This window comes from Passer montanus, unplaced genomic scaffold, assembly GCF_014805655.1.
Source record: "Passer montanus isolate IOZ18808 unplaced genomic scaffold, ASM1480565v1 scaffold31, whole genome shotgun sequence".
Classification (NCBI taxonomy): domain Eukaryota; kingdom Metazoa; phylum Chordata; class Aves; order Passeriformes; family Passeridae; genus Passer; species Passer montanus.
The window spans coordinates 10,533,237-10,555,722 of NW_024367819.1; the positions used below are offsets into that span (position 1 = coordinate 10,533,237).

Sequence of the window (22,486 nt, forward strand, 5' to 3'; positions counted from 1 at the left end):
GTGGGATTTTTCTAGTGTGATAACTGACTTTTTTGCGGTCAAAAGCACAACTTATTTGTGACAGTTTTGTTTCTTTGAACTTTCAGATATGCAACTTTACCTTGGATGTATCTTGCATCCAGATTCTTCTCAAGTTCAGATGTAGCTTTTGTTTCCTACATCTCCTTAAATTTTGTGTTTGGCCTGTGTACCATGCTGGTGACTCTCTTACCTCGCTTGTTAGCTATAATTTCCAAAGTGCAGGTCAGTATCAAGTCTTTGGTTTACCTTTTTCATAACTGAGATGTACACACACACACACATACATGCATATATATATTTGAGAATGTTCATGTGTCTTTTATATATTTATACAGATAAGGTTTTTCCAGAAGAAAAACATACGGTTTTTATATATTCGTGATTTTTCTATATTGACTGTTACCATCTTGAATTTTAACTTGTCTATAACCCAAAAAAGCTTGCTGGAATAATGGAAAAACAGTGTTAATTGAAACTTTGACATTTTCTAGACCATTAAGTTGTAATAGGCACATAATGGGAGCTGTTCTGGTCGATTAAATAGATTATATGCATTGTAAAATGTGTTTGAATAATATTGACATAAGAGATAAGCTGCATATTCCTAGAATCACTAATGCACTGTATGAATAGTAATTTATACATTGCATTCTCACTGCATGTATGTATTTTTAATTAGTCATAACGGTATTTAAACAACTTGATGGAGAGGACTCCCAGACTGGGTATGACTCTCTATTCATGTACAGGTTAAAAACTTGATGTTTAAAGTCAAATCTGTCTAATCTGTCATGCAAGTGTGTAAGCAAATTCGGTACTCACTTGGGTTTAAGTTCGTGATTTAAATTTGATATTATCCAAATTTTGAAATGTTAAGGAAATAGAAGAATTATGGCTACATGTGTTTTGGTACTGTCTATGAACTTCAGCTAAGATTAAAATGCCATGTCTGTAGAAAGTCTAAAATGGAATATTATGTAACCCTGAACCCCAAAATAATTCACAATATGCACTTTAGAATTCAGTTTAGTTTGAGTGAGATTTGAATGAAGTATCCAGTTTTGCAAGTCTGCTCATTAGGCTGTTGGAGGAAACTAATTTTTTCCCCTTTTATCTTTATTCTCCTCCATCCTTCCCATGTCTTAATACAGAGTTTTCAGAACATCTACAATATCCTCAAATGGGTATTCATCATATTCCCACAATTCTGCCTAGGCCAGGGCTTAATAGAGCTTTCATACAATCAGATCAAGTTTGACCTGACCAGGAACTTTGGAATAGATTCTTACGTGAGCCCCTTTGAGATGGATTTCCTGGGCTGGATTTTTGTGGCAATGTCCCTCCAGGGAACACTACTGCTTCTTTTACGTCTTTTCCTTCATTGGGATCTCCTCTGGAAACCAAGGTTTGTTATCATTTGTATTCTGCCACAGTGGGCACTGAACTAATTTTCAGAGACAGAAAATGGTGTGTTCCTTTGAACAATGGAAGATAAATACTTCAGGTAACATAGTGTACCTGAATTAATGCAAACTACAGAAAAAAATATAAGTAGTTGTTTTTCCCTTGAGTTCTGGTGAGAATTGATCACCATGTGCTAAGGGATTGCAACCAGGAAAAGGAGTTATGTAGAGCACAGCAAATTATGACCAATTTTCCATGTATCACTTTGTATCATCCTCTGTTGTAGGGGTCATTGTTCAGTTAGCAGCACAGACAGCCCTGCAGAAGATGTTGATGTAGAAATGGAGCGACAGAGACTCTTTGATGGAAGAACTGGTAATGATGTCCTACTTCTGTACAACCTCAGGAAGTGTTATGGAGGTTTCAGTAAGAAGAACACAGCTGTGGAAAGCATAAGCTTGGGCATACCAAGGGGAGAGGTAAAGGAGTCTTTCTTTTTCCCATTTTATAAAGTAACACTTTATGCTGAGCAATTGTTGAGACATACTCAGTGTGTCTACAGTGAAAGGCCTGTAGACAGCGGCATAAAAAATTCAGTTGTAGTAATTTCTGAAAATCAATAATTAGATAAAAGAAGAAACTCTGGCGGTGCTGAAGAAGCAACTGCTCATTTATTTTTTTTGTTAAACATTCATCAGTCTTAATTTTTTTTTTTACTTCTTGCTTATCTATACCAAATTACTCTTTTTTAGGCTAACATAAAAAGTAAGTAAAGTAGCATAGCAGTTTAGCATTCAAAGAGAAAACAGAATACCCAACTCAATAGCAAACTATGGACTGCATCCTGAATTTGTTACCACAGCATGTTTTTGGTTCCCATGCTGAAATCATCACAGTACATTTGACTGTAGCATATACAAATAAACTACTTCAATAAATCAAGATTTAGTGCTGAGCATGTTTGTGTTTGGGGGCTTTATTAATTATTTGGATGGTTTGGGGAATTACAGGTATTAATTTCTAAACTACTGAGAAAGAAAATACTTATCTTGATTGCTAATATAAAATTGGAGGAAATTGGAAGATCATCTTGCACATGGCAGCACAGGTGCAGTGATATTCCTGCTACTCACAGCTGTTGGGTAACTGAGGTAACCAGGAGGATGTTATTGTTGATTAAAGCCTATAAATCAATAAGAAAGTTCATGAAAAAAGTATTTAGAAATCATAAAGGGCTATTTGTAGACTTAATATGGATCCTATCCTAGCTTAAGCATTAAGCTATTGCAGCTAGGGGTCTGAAAAAAGTGTTCAAAATGAGTGTGCCTTTGGTGCTCACTCTGTAATGAAGCAGCTCATGACAGGCTTGGAAATATTCACTCTGTGGACTGATATCCAGGGTTTGGGAGAAGGACCTAAAATCTCCCTGTTCAAATGTTCAATTAGCATTTGCTAATAATATGGATAAATAATAAGTTTGATTGTTGGGCAGGGTTTTAAGAGGATGGCTAGAATCCTAAATAAGTCACTTCTGGTACTTAGGGGGCAATCAAAATATTATACATATGGGGCTTTTTAAAATTGATTCTCTGTGGGAAAGGGAATTTGCACACGCATTATATCAATTTATAGTTTCTTACAGATATATAATGGGAAATGTGGAAAGGGGAAAAGTTTGAAGGGGTGATATTTCTTATTTTTTCAGTATAGCATATTGATTTTTTTTTCCAATATCTCTGATAGTGTTTTGGACTCCTGGGAACAAATGGAGCTGGGAAAAGCACAACATTTAAGATGCTGACTGGAGATATCATCCCATCTGCAGGACGTGCTGTTATCAGGACTCCTACTGGGTAAATAACATGGGGTTTGATCAGAATAGTGCTAATTGATAATGCACATGATCAAAGACTCAGCATGTCTTCAGTCCTTTATACTGTACTCTAGGGACCTGTTTTGTTCCCTTTTAAATGTATATTGCTTTGTTGCTGTTAAGTCTCTGTGGAAAAGCTTTTTAGCATTATTTAATTCTGTTTGGCAGCTCTGTTAATTGAGAATAAACTTGTCTGGTAGCAAAAGAGAAACTCTAAGAAGACTTAATATATATCCTTTTAAAACTTTTAAAAGAATCCTAACGCAGGTTAAAATGCATGGACATGTATCTCCCTACAAGTTCTGCACTGAGAGTGTTCCAGGCTTAGGTGTGTGAGCAGTGCTTCAAGTGGGTAATTTGAAAATATTTTCTTACACTAATGTACTTCTGAGTAATGTATTAATTACTTGATCAATATTCTATATATAAGGATAAGAGGTAGTGTTTGTCAGATTTATCATTCTGTTGAACTGATAAATGAATAATGGACTTTGGGTTAGATGTAAGCAATAATTTTCATTTTTCCCAGAAAAATTGGAGGGGAAAGAAAGTTATATTTTTCAGTCAGTAGTAAATATGTATATACACTTAGGTAAATTGCTTTTGGGCTCTTTTCCTAATTGATCTACATTTCAAAATATTTTCTGGACAAGGACAAGTCAAGAGTTTCATTAAGAAATTTTTAAAGGAAACATTTTTGAATTTTCAAAATGGCAAGTTACATTTCTTTGGTTTAGAAATGAAATGCTTTCATAGGTCAGTGCTTCCTTACTTCTTTACAAAGATAATGATCATCAGATCTAACTTCAAAGGTAAGTAGATTCAGTCATTGCAAAATTCAGTTTTCTGGAAAATTTGCAGTTTTGAAATGGACAATATCACCAATAACAAACATAATTTTGCTTCAAGATGTTTTCTCATTATCTTTCATAGCAAATCATAAAAAACGTTGATCATAAAGCAGAAATTATTTTTTAAAACATATTAAAAAAACAGATTTTAGAAAAATTATTCTTAAGTGAAGTGGTGTGAGTGAGGCTTTAAAATGGTTGGAGAGATTTTTAGATAGTTGTTTTCACTCATAATTTTCCAGACTTTTTTTAAAAAATAGTTTTCTGTCTTAAACAAAAGACAAATTTTTTCAGATATTGATCAAAATTAAAAATTACAGAAGTGATTTAAAATTAGATAAAAATCAACATTTGTTATTTTTTGAAACTGATGGATGGCATTGTACATCCTGGTACAGGATAATGATGGAAGTCAGAAGTTTATAGTATGAGTCTGAAGAAGATTTGAAATTTAGAAAGATAAAATTATCTGTAATATATTTTTTAAAAATAAAATATTGCCTTTAGGACATCAGAACATTTAAGCTCCTATGTTTTGCTTTGATTCCGAGCAGTATTTTGCTGTGGATTTTAATGGGACTTGTCTTGGGTCTCACCTGTGCATTCATGGATTACATATGACTATCCCTGTGCAATGTTGTCGCAGGTCTGTATTTGGGCAAATGATTTGATCTGGTGTGAAAATTTCAAAATTTTAACATCTACTTGAAAACAAATAGAAATTTATAAGAATACAGTTCATTATTATATATGTTGACACAGTATGTTTGCTGACTACTACATGTTTTTTTAGACCCCCCTAAGGTAATTTAAAAAAATTACAAAACAATTCACCTGGATTCCTTTTATCTGTTTTGTTGCTATGTACCTGTACAAAAATGCTTCTGGGGTCAACTAGCCAGCTATTGGCTTTTGACAATAGGCTAAATGCTGTCCCTGGACATTTTGTGTGTCACTTTCATTTTCCATACTGTGTTTTGTAAATCCAACATGAAAGCATATATTAAGATGCAATGTTATTTACCATATACTAAAACATAGGTAATGAAATTTGACACATTTAGGAGGCTCAAGAGAAAGCCTTAGACAATTGAATTTCTGTGTACAAAATACCCTTGACAACATTAATTATCACCTTGTACTATGGTGGTGTCAATTGAGTTTATGGATTTCTTGTGTTTGCAGGGACTGAAGTGAGTGTAAATCCCATATTCCCAAGATTCCAAAACTTAACACTAATTCAAGAAGGCAACCTTAAGTAAGAGCTGCTATTATACAGTAGCTAAACTTAGCGAAACAAACAATTTGAGGCTGTGAGAAGAAATTTATGTCCCTCCTGACTTTGTTCCTTGCTTCATTATTTTGGAAACTGCTGTTAAGTGGATCGTGGTGCATTGTGTTGCTGAACTCTTGAAAATCACTAAGAGGCAAGTTTGCTGGCTCTTCCAGAGGTGAGATGGTAAGCACAACAGGTCTGGAGAGCCATTCCTCAGCAGCTAAGAATGATTAAAATTACTAATTTCAGGGAATTTTAGGTGGATTTATTTTTATTTATGACTCAGATAAATGAAGGAAGGTATGGTAAGAAGGCTTCTCCTTTTCTTACTCCGGTAGTGTACACAGAAGCCTGGTGCTCCTGGCACAGAGATCACAGTCAGCTGTTGCTGATCACAGCTGCAGAACATTTCTTGGTCAGCAGAATTAGATTTTTTTGCTTAAAACTTACATAATGAAGGAGATTTCATAAAAACATTATCTTGGATACCTATTCCTCATGAATAATGCAGCTTAGATGTAAATCCCACCTCTTTTGGGTTTGACTGGAAAGAACACATTTTTAGTCCTCTGTCACTGTGAAAGGACAAGATACTGTAGTCTGATGGATCCCTCACAGAACCATAAAATGGTTTGGGTTGGAAGGGACCTTTAAGGTCATATGGTTCCAACACCCTCCATAGGCAGGGACACTTTCCACTAGCTTAATCAAAGCTACATCTAACCTTGAACACTTCCAGGGATGTGGCATCCACGGCTTCTCAGGGCAACCTGTTCCCGTGACTTGCCACCCTCATAGTAAAGAATTTCTCCCTAATATCTAATCTAAGACTAACTTGATGATGCATTCTTCATGATCAAATAATTGAGTATGTAAAGTTACCATTATAAACATTGGAGAACCTAACTAATTCTTTTCCATGCAGAAAATCCTTAATTCATAACAGATTCCGTTTTCTTGAATAACTATGCTTCAAAGTTTTTGGTTAAAAAATAAATTAAAAAATAAATCAAACAAAAAACCAAACAAATAAATAAATGTATTCATTTTCCTGTTTGATACTGAATTTCAAATGAGTGCCTTTTTGAGGAAAGTGCACTGATAATGACCTTGAATTTTATTAGATAGCAGTTGCACCTTGGAACAACATGAATTCTAGAAATGAAAGATGGGATTTTTCGAAGGCATAAGTTGAACATAAAGTAGAATTTTTAAAAGGTTGACCTAAAACATCTTGGAAGTGCAGGGCTTTATAGAGAAAGAGCCTCACACACCAATAATCAACTTGTATTCAAGGAACTTCTGCTATTGTCTCAAAGAAATTTTAAAAATATGCTTCTGAGAAGTAACTTGCTTTTTAACAGAGTGTAAAAATGCAGATTCACAACATCTTCAAGTACTTTTAAAATATTTGTTCTCCTCTAGGTTGGTTGTTTGCTGAATGCTTAATACCACCAAAAAAAAGAGCTAATTCCTAAGAATCTGAGAGAGATCTATGTCTGTTTTCATAACAAATGATAATAAAATCCATAGACGATAGGTACTATGTATGTTAGTTTTCAGTATCACTGGGATTCATAAGTCAGGGTGTCATTAAGTGGTAATATTTGTGAAATACTAAAGCCAACTTCATCTTTTCTGCAAATTGGTTGTTACAGGACTTCTTTGGTGGGGAAATGATTTTGGGGGATGGAAGTCTTCTGATCTGTTTTAATTGTGGCTTTCTCTTTTTGACACACTATAAATTAAGTAGATATTTTAAATGCACTATGTGCCTGAGCTGTGTATATCACAATTTGTGTGACCAATGCACATTTATACTATACAAGCTGAGCAGTCTAAAAAAACCTGGGTTTTTAAAATTTTCATATCCCTCTGCAGAAAAATGTTTTAGGCAACTTATATAACCTTTGTAGGCTCGTTCTAGTTATTACTGTTATTAAAATAGTCCAGTCAGAGAAGTAATAGGAACTGATCACCAACCACAGCCAATCATGTGAAGATAATTCACAGGGGATTTTACAGTTTTACTGTTTTGTGTAGCTCATTAATATTACTGTTATCAGTGACATGTCTGTGCAAAAGAAACTGTAAAGTAATTAGCTTCTAGAGAATGTGTCTTCATATTAGGGATATTTGCATCTCAATATTGAAGAGTGACAAAGAAACAAGCAGCATTCAAACAGTTACTTTAGAAGGCTTGGAAGCAAAATAATGATAGCAAAGTACCAGGAGTACCTTTCATAAAGGGCAGAAATAGCAAAAGCAAAACCAATAATTGCTAGAAAGTAGATTATTTGATTAATGTATGTTTACTTGTATTTAGAAAGTACGGTTTTATAAGACATTAAGAGACTGACAGGCTTTTAAAGAGTTGCAAAGCTTAAATATGTTTAATAATTAACTGCATGATCTGCTTGACAATTAGAAGAGTTCTTTGTGCTCTCTGTAGCACAGCTGTTGCTTTACAAGAATGAAAATGGACCAAAATTATCTCATGCTTGCCTCTACTGCCATAACTAGATTGCCACTAGTGTGGCAATCTAAATGAAAGGTAGTGAATGAAACTGTAAACATTTTTGTAGTTACTTTTTCTGTCAAACAGCTTGAAGAAGTAAGGTCTGCATTAAATATGTACAAAGAAAAGCTGACACTTAACAAAGTGGTATAACAAAGGAGAACAAAGTGAGTCTTCATAGTCTTTGAATGTCTGCTGGGCTAATGTATCAGCAGATACTGTATATCTGTTCCACTTTTTTCTGTTTGTGTGTACTTTGGCCAAGCTTTGTTTTCTTCCCCTTTCTGTACTTGTGTTTAAACCTTCCTTAGTGACTGTGTCATAAAATGTCTCTAAAGTTAAGAGTGCTAAACACAGCTTTGAAGAGAAAGTGTCAGAGAGAAAGTGTCAAAATCCTTTTAAGTGTCATGGCAAGGTCAATGTAAAATAATGAATAATGTGACTGGTGGTTTGTTTGTCTTTTTGGTGCCTTCTATTTTGCAGTCTTTTCTGTTGTACTTTGCTGAATAGAGATGACTTTAAGTTCATACTTAGAATGCAGTGGGATGCATATGCAAAAAAAATTAGATAAACCAGGTAACATCTTGTTCACAAGTTGCCCCATCAAGGACTGAAGCATTTGGCAGTCTTCCTTGTGTAATTAATTTATCTCCCATGAATTTCCATCTTCTTTCTGCACAGAGATCCTCCATGACAGCAATTCCCTATCCTATTTGAATTGTGTCAGTCATCTCAGCTGTTCGATTACAAAGTCATAGGACCAAGGAACTGCTCTACAAAATAGGGAAAAGTAAAATATTTCTTTATAGCTAGGACTTCAACTCTTTTGATAGGTATGATATTCAGCTTGATAAATAATTAAAATGTATTTCAAATAGCTTAACTTGAAAGGAAGAATACATTTACATAAATATAATGGCTGAAATGGCTGTTTTTACACTGTATATCAGTATAATTAGTCTAATTATAATGAAGCCATAGTTACATTAATTATATTTTAACCTTGATTTTTGTGATGTTAATTGATCATTAGTATGCACTGAATTGAATGTGCAGTTATGAGTACAATGAAATGTCTAAGTACTTTTGCAATTTGTAAATTTATATTTCATTTTGACTAATTAATGGAATTTATCTCTCTGTAAAAGCAGATATACATGTGCGTGATATTGTAAGTACCATATATATCACTGCTTTTAATTGTATTGAAAAACTGCAGAAAAAGCATATAAAAGTGAAACAAAGTGCACAGCAGAGCCAAAAGTGAAACAATTTTTCCAAAGCCAGCCATAAGTCTGAAAACAGGGGTACTAAGTTGTCCCTGGAAACCCAACACTGAGGCTTACCTTTGAATTACAGCCCACAGCCACCTATAGGCAATGTTGGTCGTAACCATTGTGAAAAACAAGATCCAGATCTAGTTCTGCAATAGCCACTCTGGCTTTCTGGAAACTGCAGGTCCTGTTTAAATGGGAGAAGGAAACAGGTTTTGTCCCAGATCATATTCACTCATCACAGTGGTTATGTCTCTTTTCAGTGTCAGCAAAGGCTTTCTGACCAGAGTGCCCCATGCCACCCCCATGTAGCCTGTAATCAGATTGCAGGGCTTTCTTTAAGCACTCAGAATAAATAGATTAATGTAAAGAGTCTTGTAATAATCAGTGGAGGAACAACTTTGAATCTAAAATTTTCTATACTCTGATTTTGATTTATGATCCCAGTATCTTGAAAATCTGGTGAGTTTCTTTCCTCAATAGTACAAACCTACAAGGTGAACACTCCATAGTGAGGAAAGTCATATTGAGTCCTGGATATTTTCTCAGGATGTCTTGCACCAAAATATAATGATTCTCATCAAAATACTTAGACAGGGATAAAATAAAAAATCTTGCATGCTTCAAGTGCTAGACTCCATTATTTTTCTTGAGGATGCCAGATGTTCTGTTGACCATTTCTAAAAGAGTTCTAGAAATGCAATTCTGCAACTTTAAAACTATATTTAAAATAAAAAGATTTCTGGAAATATGCTGGTGATGTCATTTGTTGCAGCTGTTCACTCTAAAGGAAAACTTAACTAACGAGAGGAAGTATTGACTGAGCATAAGGATGTAGTCTAAAAATGAAGAAGAAAAATGAAGGAGAAAATATGCTTTATATCTTAACTTGATCAGATGATGTAATCAAAATTGCTAACAGAATTTAAAGATAACAGGTGCTCTGTGTTATTATGAAGATACAGAAAGTTTTCTATTAGTGTAAAAGCTTAGTGTAAAAGCTTAGTGTAGAAGTGTTTTACTCCCTATAGTTTTAGATATTACACTAGATTTCATTGTGTCTACTGTATTATGACAAAAGCCTGAGAGGGGTTGGAATCCATACTTATGTGTTCTTTCTCTCTGTCTGTAAAATGAGCTGATTTTTTCCTCCTGTATGTCTTGTTTTTAATGTGAATAGTCTAGTGAAAAATTATGGCATCCTGATAATAATAAGGCAGAAAACAAATGGCTGTTTTACTCTAGATTGAGAATAAAATCAGCATTTTGCTGCTTGCTAATCTATAATTCAGAAAATATTAAAATGTATTTTGAATTTGATTCTGATAATAACATATATGATGATGTTTGTTAAGGAAGAAGAGGATTATAATTAGTTTAATGTATTGAATCAGAAATTAAAAAAAAAAGAAAAAATATTTACAGTATATGATTTACTGAGAAGATTTTCTGGTATCAAGCCATCACTACTTGAAATGTTTATTTAATTTAGACCCATAAAAATGAAATCTGAGAGATTAACTGAATTTCAAAGAAAATCAATTTTCTAACACAAGAGCTTGTTACTACTATAATTAAAAATGATAATGTGTTTTTCTTTCCTCTATTTTTTATTTATATTGTTTATATCTTCAGAAAAAACTTAGGACCTGGCTAAACAAAACTGAATTATAATGTCCAGAATTTTGATTTTGAAATCTACTCTGTGATGTTGATGAGGGAAGACAAGGCATTATACTGCACATTAACAAAAATAAAGTATCCTAATATGGCTTTTTTTTTTTTTTTTGGTCTTCTAGTTGGATTGTTTTTGATTTGACAGATACAGAGATGAGAGGGAGGAGTGAGGTGGAAAGGTCCATGAGTTCTTTAGTGAATGCAGTAGAATCTCAGCCTTAATGGGAAACCTTGAAGTGTTCAGGGTCAGCACTAATGGATAAAGTGGCAAGATAAGGGACCAAACTGAGCAAGAATATTAAATGATGCATTCTCACTTTGCCCTCACTTTATGAAAGCTAAAGGTCAGTGGTGGGGATACTGTTCACCTAAGACTGGGTGCTTTACATAGGCAGAGCACTAGAATCCTGTGTGTACAATTAGCACTGAGGACACTTTCTATTTCCTGATGCAAACTGAGTAAGGATGCTCTAATATAGTTCTACTAAAGAACATTAGATGTCCGTTTTGTTGGTTTTTTTGCAGCTGTCCATATTTAACTTTCTGTTCTTCATGGTAGGGGCCCATTGCAGACAAGGTGTTTTTATCAGCTAGAGGGCTCATGCTGACTAAATGTCCCTGAAATTACCCCCAAGTGTGATTTGTTCTCTTCTGACTGAATTCGGCATATTATCAAAAGCTCAGTCTCTTTTTTCCCAAAAGACAACAGCTGCACCAAAAGAATACCCTGTGCATGAATCTTCCTAGCAAAACAAACCTCAGACTCATCTCTCTATGTTCAACAGCATCTAGTTAACATTTCAGTGTGAATAGTATTTTGCTGTGTTAGAACTAATTAAATAAGGAATCCACTGCTTCTGACTGGTTGTTTAAAGAGATCAGGATTATTCAATCCATATCTTATGGTAAAGATGACTATAGAAAAATGGTTTAATTTACCATATGTATGGTTGGAACCTGAGACAGCAAAAATTCTGTGTGTATTTGATTTAAATATATTTAAGTGGATATAAATTAATGAGGAACATTTTGTTACCTTCATTCCCATATCACCCTTCTATTTTTTGGTACCTCTTTATTTAGAGAGGTGTCTACAGGCAAATAACTTATGTAGCACCAGCCAAACCAGCCAAGATACCATGTTTTATAATTTTGCCATTAACAACAAAGGACCATTCTAATTAGTCTATGGCAAGGTTTGTCATAATCATGTTAATTTATCTTTTGATAGCATTAAAATATATTTTCATGCTGTGGTTCATTATGTAAAATGCAGATTTTTTTTTTCTCCCCAGATTCCTGAATCTTGTTAACAGGAGATACATATTTATATTTTCACTAGTGCTAGTATTTGTAGATCCTTGCGTTAACACATTTACTTTGTGTCCAAATGATTAATCATATATTTAGTTCTTTCAACCAGAAATGTAGAAAACCACGAGGAGGAAAATCATTCTGTTACTCAGAATCTTTTGAAAACTTTTTTTTCTTTCAAAACTCAGATTTTTTTATTATTTTTTTATTATTAAGTATTTTCATTTCATAGGTCTTTCTCTACACGTAAATCAGCATCGTTGAGTGTTGAATTAGATGTTGGAATAAATAAGATAGATTTAGTGTCATTATGGGTAATGAGACACCCTTGCAATCAAGCTTGCTTCTTAGCAATGAATGTGATTTCAAGTAATGCTGTACAGCTACAAAGTAAAGGCTAAAGTCTCTTAAATCAGGATAATTTTATATTTTTTGCTGTATTGTCTTTTAAGTTACTAGAATTTAATATCCTATGTTTTGTTTTACTCTTGTTGTTTAGAGAATGCACGCATGCATATGTGTGGTCACAGACACAAAGAATACTCAGCAAAATTTCCTTCTCTCTCAAGTCCTTCCTCTTCAATTTTCAATGAGATTGATACAAATATAATATTGTATATGGTATAATATCCAGTATGAGCAATGCATGGTTTGAAATGTGTCTCTTTGGAGCAGGTACTACCAAAAAGATAAGAGAAGTAAAACTGGTGAGTGTTAATTCTAATAGACGTCTCTTCTTCATGTGTTGGTCTATTGACCTTGACACACACGCTGTCACAGCAGTGACATGCTGGTGGCTGTGCTAACCTAAAAGGGAAAACAAATGTGCATTGTGTGTGGGTGGTGCTGCACTAAGTAACCACAGCAGAGAGACTCAAGTTCCTTCATCTGCAGACTTGAGGTTATGTGTGTTTTTCTTGTATCCCAAGTGTGGGACCCAGGGCTATGGGATTTCTTAAACCTTCAAATATTTTTCTTTTTCTTTAAACAGGTCTGAAATGGATATACTCTCTGCTAGCTCTGAAGGTATTCTTATTGGATATTGTCCGCAACAAGATGCCCTGGACGAACTTTTAACAGGTTGGGAGCACCTTTATTATTACTGTACACTGCGTGGAATTCCAAAGCAGGATATCCATAAGGTAACTATCCAGAACAGATTTCCGGGGGAGCTATTACCTGGCTAGACTGTGGAGCTTATAGAACAATTGTACCTTTTGAACATGAGAAACTATCTAATATTTCATCTTAACAACTTTAGTAATAAGGTTTTTCATTACCACAATTTTATTTAAATAATGTGGATTTTTTTTCTCTGTTATGCCAGTTCAAAACACAATAACATCACTGCAGATAATAAAATAGCATTATTGCAAATGAAATATTGGGCACAAAACCTCTAAAAGAAATTAAATTCATGAATGGTTCGATACCTTCACTATCTCACATGAAGAACTGTGAGAGACCACACTTTGAGCCTTGTACCTCTGAAAGACTATTTTCTTCAGAGATATGATTTAACTTTGAAGGAACTAAAAATTGCTGTATGATTCTGTATAAATAAATGAAACACCTGGGTGCTGGGATAGGAACTGTTAGCACTCTGCTGTCTTAAACTTCACAAGATAGGTGCAGTCTCTTAAATGCTCCAGCTAGCACACAAAGCTTGGGTTGTCCAAGCAGAAGAAGCCAAAGAAAATGAGAGCTTACTAGCATAGAAATTGACAGTATTTGGCAATATCACTGGGAGCTCTTGGATTTACAGATACAGGTGTAGCTGTGCTGATCAGCAGGTTGAACTTTTTTCTGTAATGAGACAACTCAGCTGATACCAGAAATTAAGTATGAAACAGATACAGTGTAAAATATGGGTTTTTCTATATCAGCAGATGGAATTTTACAATATGATCTGACGAGCTGCTCAGTCTTTTCTGCTTAATTGCATCTCTATTAACATGAGAAAACTGTAGTGTGATGTGAAATTGGTATCTTTCAATTCCTGCTGTATAAATTTGTCCCAAGTAGTAACTATTGCTCTAGCACTGCCCTTGTAACCTCCAGAATACCGACTGCTGTTTTCTTCTCATTTTTCCAGAAGCAAAATTGCATGAACTGAAATAGCTGGTTTTTTTCTTTTTTTTTTTCTACTACCCAGTGCTTTTCTGGCTGTTGCTTCAGGGTCTAATAAGTGGCTTGCAACCAGTTCCTTGACTGTATGTGAGAAGGCTACTTTCTGGTTCTCTGCAGCCTGTTTTCATTTTCCTCAGCAGAAAGGTGCTATTTCAGAAAAAAGTATGATTCCTGTAAGGGATATTGAGTATTCATCAGGACAGGCAATGTTTTGAATTTTTACTGTTTTAAGCTGATAATTTGGGTATTTCTGGATGAAAGCCTGGGGAAAATTAATGATTCTTGCAAGTCTTTGCCTCTTGTCTTCAACAGTATCCATTGTCCAGGACAAAGCCCGGACTTTTACATGTTTTAACAACCTGTTACTTGCAGTCTGCTCAGAAATTATCATACAGTCTGTTGTTTGATTGTTTACCCTTCATAACTTCTTGGTCTTAATTTTTACTTCAGACTACTGGCAGAGTATTGAAAACGTGCATATCTTTCCTTTGATCTAAAAGAAATATATTAAAGGATAGTTGTTATTACACTAGAACCCTCAACTATAATTAATTACCTGTTTTCTCCATGAAGTGTCAGTTCCTCCATAGCAGTTAGGGAAGAGTTCCTCAAGTGGCATGGTACATCACATACACATCCCTCTTCAGATGGATGAAAATAATTCATTTAGGTATGAGTTATGTTACTGTCTGCACTGAGAGAATATAAATATTAACCTTCCTGGACCTCAGATTATCCAGGTGTAGGCTTAGACTATTCTTTATAGTCAGTCTTGTGTGCCTTAGCATCACATTTGTGAAGGAAAGATCATCCTTCTTTTCAGTTGTCTTAATTTTTTGTCTGCACTGATTGCAGAGCAGACTTTGTTGCCATATGCTTGTGATCAAGGCATCAAAGCGCTCCTTTGAAATAATATTTAGCTGCTCTGGTTTTCCTCCACCAAAAACTGAAATGCAGCTATCTCAGAGGAAAACAAATGTTTTTGTCAGTGGGCCCTCCTGACTGTGTGGCATGGCTGTCAAGCGCTCAACAGCTGCTGTGCTTCCACTCAGAAATGGCTGGTGCCTGGAGAAAGTGAGCATTTTAGCTTCCTATAAAGGAAATAGGGCTTTGGAATGCTTTAGAGGAGCAGCTGTATGGAAACGTAAGCTGTTATTTTCTCATCATTCCCTCCTGCCTCTGATACAGCACTCCAAGCCTGCCTCTGAATATTTACCAGTGAGTAATTACACTAATATGCACAGACACATGTATTCTAGAGAGTACATTGGTTTGATAATGAAAGAAACATATATTCACTTTGTTTTTTAAGAAATTGGTGAGCAGGCAGGTGACTCCCAGGTTGTGTTGCAGCTGAAGTTGTCTATTGAAGCACTAACTTCAAGGACCAAATCCTTTGCTAGACAAATTTATCAGCAGCAGGAGTTAAGTGCCTGACATAAAGTTGAGTGCACTTAATGTTCCAAAACAGTAATTAAATGAATGGGAAAGGAGGAGAAAAATGGGACATTTACTATCAGTGTTAAGCTTCACATGTAATGTGAATTTTTTTAATACTTCATAAACCTACTCTGAAGATTCTTTTTGTTTAAAATTGGAAAAATTAGAGTAAAGCTTTTAGGTTATTTAGAAGGATATTGATTAAGCATAGTACTTTTAATTTTTATTTCTTTAATATATCAACTTCCTAGATCTCTATTTGTTCCAAAATACAGCACTCAGCTTGTTAAAAAATTAAAATTATTAGCATAGCATCAAATGGCATCCCTCATTAGCATTAAAACTTCTGTTGCAAACCTCTAAAGAAGCTTTATGAGGTCTTCTGAGGTAACTTTTTTGGAGTATGCTTTCTCTTTTCATTAACTCTCCAGGAAGATTTTGCTCTGATTCTAGAATCTCAATGATTTCCTTACATGTCATATTCTATAGGAAATAGGAATCTGTAAATTCATATATTCTTTGTATGTTTACTTATTTTTGGACCCCAAGGACAGTTAGTGTGTACAGTTTTATGAGATTTTGAGACAAAAAATACTCTTCCCCAGAAACTTGACCATGGATATACAGCTTTCAAATGTAAGAAATCTAACAATTCTGAATTTTCCTGAAAGCCAAAAAAATACTGTTTTGTGTGGAATTAATGAATGATTGCTGTTTAGGATGTTCAAACTACGCTGTATTCCCTTACTCAGAACCTGACACTTTGAATTACTGCTTTGGACATATAAAGTTATTTTTCAGATGAGTCTAGAATTCAATCCATGTTTATTATCATTTATACTGGGTATGATACAAATTTTCAATATTGGTCAGATCTGCTTCGAGAAATTTTTAAAATATATAGCAAGAAGTTAAGCATTTTATTTATTGTGAAAACTAATACATTGATGGATACAGCCTTTGAAGTCATGATCTTGACTAGAAATCGTGATGTTTCTAGTCTTTGAATAGATTGATTCTAGTCTTTCAATAAATTAATAACTCCAAGTTTTTCTGGAACACATACAGACTGAAAGTGCTTACCACCACTTAATTTTTTACTTGACTATTGGAGGTAATTTTTAAAGGGAGAGGAAACCTGCAGGCATTAGTAGTTACACAATTACTGCTTTTCAGTGGAATGGATCTCTTAGTTCCCTGATGGATGGAGGAGGCCATGCCTGCTTTGACTTTTACTCACACAGATATTGGCATGCGTGCAGAAAATTATCTTATTGCCTCTTCTGGAATGAATGTTGTCTTTAGGAACTCCCCAAAGTATTGGGGGATTTTGTTTAGATGCTACAGATTGAAGGGCTCATTCCAATGCCTGTTCTAAAGCTAGGTGGACTAGCCCAAATTAATTTGGGGGAAAATATTTTGCTAAATATATTAGAACTGATGAGAAAAAAAGTAAATTATTTTAAGAAATATTGAAAAATAGGGAAATTGCTAGCTGATAGATGTGAAGTGTGTTATAATTTTTACTGCTGGTGTGGGGAGGAAGGAAGAAAGGAAACAGTTTAAATACATTATTACAGTCATGAATAGACATTAAACATTTTAATGGTTCAAGTGTGCTTACAATGTATATATTTGTATATAACTCTGTAGCTTTTGATTTGGCCTTAATGTTACCAACTTACTAAGTAAATGGAAGTATTTCCTCACTCTTTGTTGCTTAAGGTCAATGAAATATTATTCAAATAGAGCATCATGGTGAATATGACAAGGAGGGAGAGAAGGTGCTTGTGTACATATCTGACATTCACTACAGGAAGGAAATCATTCAAATTGTAATTCTCTTGCATAAATGTGTGTATCTGTATCTGAAGATTGATCACATGCTCAATTCTGATTTTCATTTAAAGCAGTTTAAGAGGGATTTTTCGTATTTATTTCACAGTGTACTATGATAAAAACCACTGGCTATGCAGACAAATGAAGTTATAATGGAGATATTTGGAATGCTCTACAATAGAGCTAATATGTAATATTTCTAATTTCATTCAAATTGCTGTTTTGTTGTTGCTTAGGTATTATTGATGAAGCTGAAAAATTACTGGAAATCTTATAATATGCATTAAAGAAAAGTGTCTTGGAGTCATCCCTTCAAAGATTGAGCTCTATATTCTTATGTTTGCTGAACCATAGATAAGATTTGAGGGAGGTAGCAGGAATAGGAGATTTTTTTACATGAAATTGGGAGACAGTTAGGAATAAGAAAGTTGGCCCTTCCTTCTGCCTTTTTGTAGCTGATGTCATTCAGTTCTAAATCAATTTTAATTTGATATGTTTTGTACCAAAGGAGCATATCCAGATATCAGGTCAGATTGTGCTGTGCTCTGTGATGATCTGCAAGGTTTATCTTGGAAGCTCTTCACATTTAAAGCAGCAGCAAAGTGGGTACTAGGAAATTATTCCCACCCCTCTCCTTTTACTTATTTAGATTTTTAACCTTGTTTTGAAAATTTCTATAGCAGGATGCTTGCCAGACTTTGTCTCCTTGTATGAAACAGGAGATTGTGGAGTCATGCTAAATGCTTGAGCACACACAAAATAGAGGAGAGTTCAATGTGAGGAATTACAAACTTTGCAAAGTTAGTTCTTTTTAATGTTGCTCCTTACAAAGCTTTATGTTCATACCTGACACGACTGAGTCTCCTTGGGGGCTACAGTCTACAAAAAGACCCATCTAACTTAAATAGTTACTTTCTTCTCTCTGGCACTATTCCTTGACCTTCTTAATTCTTCCCCATGCAGCATTCATCGTCTCTTAAAAAAGCCATTTTGCTGACTTTAGATGACACTTCAAAGCAGTCTTAGAAAGACTGGTTCTAGTCTAAAGAATAAACTAAAGAATAGTTTTGACTATGTTTCAGCTGTTATGCATGGTTCTCTCTTGATTATTTTTAAATTATTCTTGAAGCTTATTATAGTTAAAATGTATATTTGGTGTAAACATGGGGTTGCATATTTTTTCACTTTCTGGTCTTAAATTCTTATGAGATCTTCTGTGTAATTTGTATGACTGTTGGTGAATATGTAGGAGGATAATCCTTTAGTCACTAACATCCATGCATTCCTGATGGTAGCAGTCAAGTCAGATTTGTAGACAGGATAAGGTGTCTACTACATGCTTTATAACACTTCACTTTGTGTGTTGCTTTGGTGTATAATGAGACCTGTATTTGGAAGTGAAAAAACCACATAACAAAACAAAGCTCAGCTATCTCACCTTAGAATGTAACTTAGGCGATTAACCATATTTTAAAGCCACAGCTATAACCTCTAATTGGAAATAAATTACTGTGAATTAACTTTGATACAGCAGAAGCCTTGAACTTTTCAGAGTAATATTACCTATGGCTAGTTTAACAGTTGTTATAATTTTTTTAAAAAAAAACCTGTCTGCATCTAATGTAGACAGACCAATACTTCTGAAATGTGGCTTTTGTATGAGAACATGCACTGCTGTCAGGTTATACATCCAGCTACCCCAAACACAGTGACTATGGATACCAGTCCAAGGATCATCACAAGAATATTGCAGATTCTCACCACTGCAGCATGGTTCCTTCTCAGAGACAGCTTGCCCTCAAGATGTCTCTTCCTTTTCTAAGTATCTCTTGACAAATCTTGCTCAGAGGCTCATGAATATCTTGATCATTTTCACAGGTGTTTGCATAAAAATCTTCTATAGAAAGTATTATTATGCTTGTGGCAGTTTGTTTATGATGGATAGTGAATATTAATTCACAATATTGTTTATTGAAATTTTTTTTCAATTGGAATTTTGAATTAAGTGGAGACTGTCCATCCAATATGATTAAACTTTCAAGTCCCTCCTTGGTTTTTTGCTGAAGGTAATGTAGAGGAAGCAAAGACAATGAACCATACTGCTGGGGGTGCTCTGCCAGCTAATGCTGGGCAATAAGGGCACCATGCAACTCCTTGTTTTACAAAAATCTTCCCGCTGTCCTACATACAGGTAGAAGACATGCTTGCTCTGTTACAAAGTTGATCACTCCTTGATGACACAGCCCCCCAGGAGTCTATGCCAAACACCTGCTGCTTAGCAGGGTGAATTTGGCAGCAGCAAGCAGAAAAGTTGCTGCTGTGTCCCTCGTGGTTTTGAGCTATATCTCTGTGGGCAGTCTAGCAGTAGTAGCTGATATAGGTGGATTAAGATTATTGCTACATTTAATATTCTCTAGCACCAGTATTTTAGGGAGCCTTGTATGTCAGGATAGACTCTGACAGAATAAAGAGAAAGGCCATAGGGAACAGCATAAGCTTTGTCTCCAGCTGTGCTCACATGCCTTCCCAGCTTGCTCCAATCATAAATTCTTGTTGGAGCAATTAAAACCAGATCCAGCTAGGATCAACTTACCCCTCTCAGTTATTAAAAAGTTATATTAATTTAATCCTGTTACATTTTGTCTTAAAGAAGCTCTAAATTCACAACTGTGGCTTGTTTCCTGACATTTTCATCTTTTTTTGTAGCTGATGGAGAACTTTTTTTGCTTGAATTTTCAGTTACTCAGGTATTTGATCAAATAAATAGTGGAGAATAAGTTGAAATGAGAGACATTTTAGATCATTGACACATGGACACAAACCAAATACAAATGACTGTGCTGAGCAGTGACAAAGCCTGACTTCTATATGAGAAAATACTTATCATTTTTGAAGAACAAAGGGCCCCCTGTGTTTAAGATTCAAAAGTAATAATGTGCAGCAAGTGTGGGTAAATAAGGAAACAACATGTACATTTTCTTAATGTGCATGAACAGAATGCTCTTTCAATCTGTGCACAAGTGTTATCTAATCTGCCTCATCTTTGTTGGCCTTCAAATTTGCAAACCACAGGCTGCAGAGGACCTGGTTAACAGGTTACACCTCAGCGCTCATGCTGACAAACTGGTGAGAACATACAGCGCTGGCACAAAGAGGAAGCTCTCTACTGCTGTGGCTTTAGTTGGTAAACCCCAAATACTTCTGCTGGTGAGTAAAAGTAATATTGTGCTTATGAAAAATGGGCTACATTGAATTTTGTTGTCGTGTATGTTGCTCTAAAGAAAATCAGGTGTTTTTCTGATCAGTTGGGGAGTAATTGATGAACAACTCTCTTCTTTGTTCTGCCGTATTAATGGCTTTAATTTTATTCTCCGGTGCTCACAAAAATGGAAGGTGATTTTTTTTCTTTTCCTATTTTTTTTTCCTTCCTAGGAGTGAATAGGAAAAAAAGCCCTTAACATGAATACAGTTGCTGTATGCCATGATCCAAATATGTGTTTAATTGACCCATGTTCTTCCAGGATAATCCTAATTCTTACTAGTTGTATTTATTTCATAAATCTGGCTAGTTCTTACATTTCATTGTATCCACAAGTCACCCAATCAAGCAATACTTATGACTTATATTAATTTGAATTATTTATCCCAAGTTGTTTTGGTTCTTGCATGCTACTGCCCATTCAGGCTGGACACTGGCCACTCCAGTGTAAACTATGTCTTCTGTATCGAAGACCAGGGAGCTACAAAGCTTTGAAAACTGCATCATTACACTACATTCTCTTTCATACCATTATTCATTGTTTCACTAGAGAATATTGAACCTCACTTTCTTAAAACTTGACTGGGAAGAGCCAAACCAGTGTAATAAACCTTCAAATCAGTCGGGGTAGGAAAGCTGCTCCTCAGAGTTCAGGGGGATTCCTGGGCTTACAGGAAAAGATCACAGGTAAACCAGAACCAGATAAACTAGATGGTCTCTAGAGTCTGTGTTTCAGAAGATTAGACACATTTTGCTGCTTCTAACTTTTACTGTTGCCTCACTTCTAAGAGAAAACATTTTATTTGCATTTTATGCTTTAACTGACCCTGGTTCAGCTAATAAAAGGAGGAGACTATCTTAAATCAGTGTTTTTTCCTGATCTTAGGAAATGCTCCAACTGGTTTTGAATGTCTTTATGACAGTGTACTACTGCAAGTATCCATTTCAGCCTACTTCTTGCTGCAGGGCACAGACTGTTGCATATGGAATTAAAAGAGGAAAGAAAGATATCTAAACTTGTCAAATTCTTTAAACCATTTTCTGGCTTTAGAAAGCTAAAGGAGTTTTTCAGTATTTTAAAAGAGGTTTTTTATTATTATTTTGTCTGAAAGCAAAGACAGCAATATAAACTACTGAATCTGCTTTTAAATTGCATCCAGGATCATAGCTATTAATTTGAGCAATATTGTAGGTTGCTTTGTGTTTATTGCTTTTTATGGTTTCTTTGTTAGCAATCCACAGATAATGAGAGACTGAACTGAATTTTTTAACCTCTGACATTGGTAGGGAAGCACTAAAATTAGCTTCAAACTGCATGTTTTGTTTGCTCTGTGTCTTGAAAACATTGCTTCCAGGTTGCAGCTGGGATTCCTTGCTGAAAATACTCTGGCCCAAGCCATACTCTTCTAACAGGTGCTGACACTACCCATGGAATTCCACTGCATGAAAAGCAACTGGAAGAGTTTCCTTCTTCCTAGTTTCGTAGTAACAGAGACTGGATTTGTCAATCAAATATAATTCCTTTTGTTTCCATGAGTGGATGAAGTAAAAACTTGGATTTAGGGAGGAAAGGAGTAATAGATATGGAGGGGAAATGTAGATTTTGTAGC

At 34.9% G+C, this 22,486-nt stretch overlaps 1 protein-coding gene across 1 annotated transcript in view; it reads left to right on the top strand.

The window, feature by feature from the left end:
- Positions 1–22,486, top strand: part of ABCA13 (ATP binding cassette subfamily A member 13) — a 169,587-nt gene that overhangs the window by 127,668 nt on the left and 19,433 nt on the right. Inside the window, 6 exon segments of the mRNA XM_039714776.1 lie at positions 87–243; positions 1,173–1,426; positions 1,712–1,904; positions 3,169–3,278; positions 13,200–13,345; positions 20,685–20,824. Coding sequence (XP_039570710.1) covers positions 87–243; positions 1,173–1,426; positions 1,712–1,904; positions 3,169–3,278; positions 13,200–13,345; positions 20,685–20,824 — 1,000 coding nt within the window.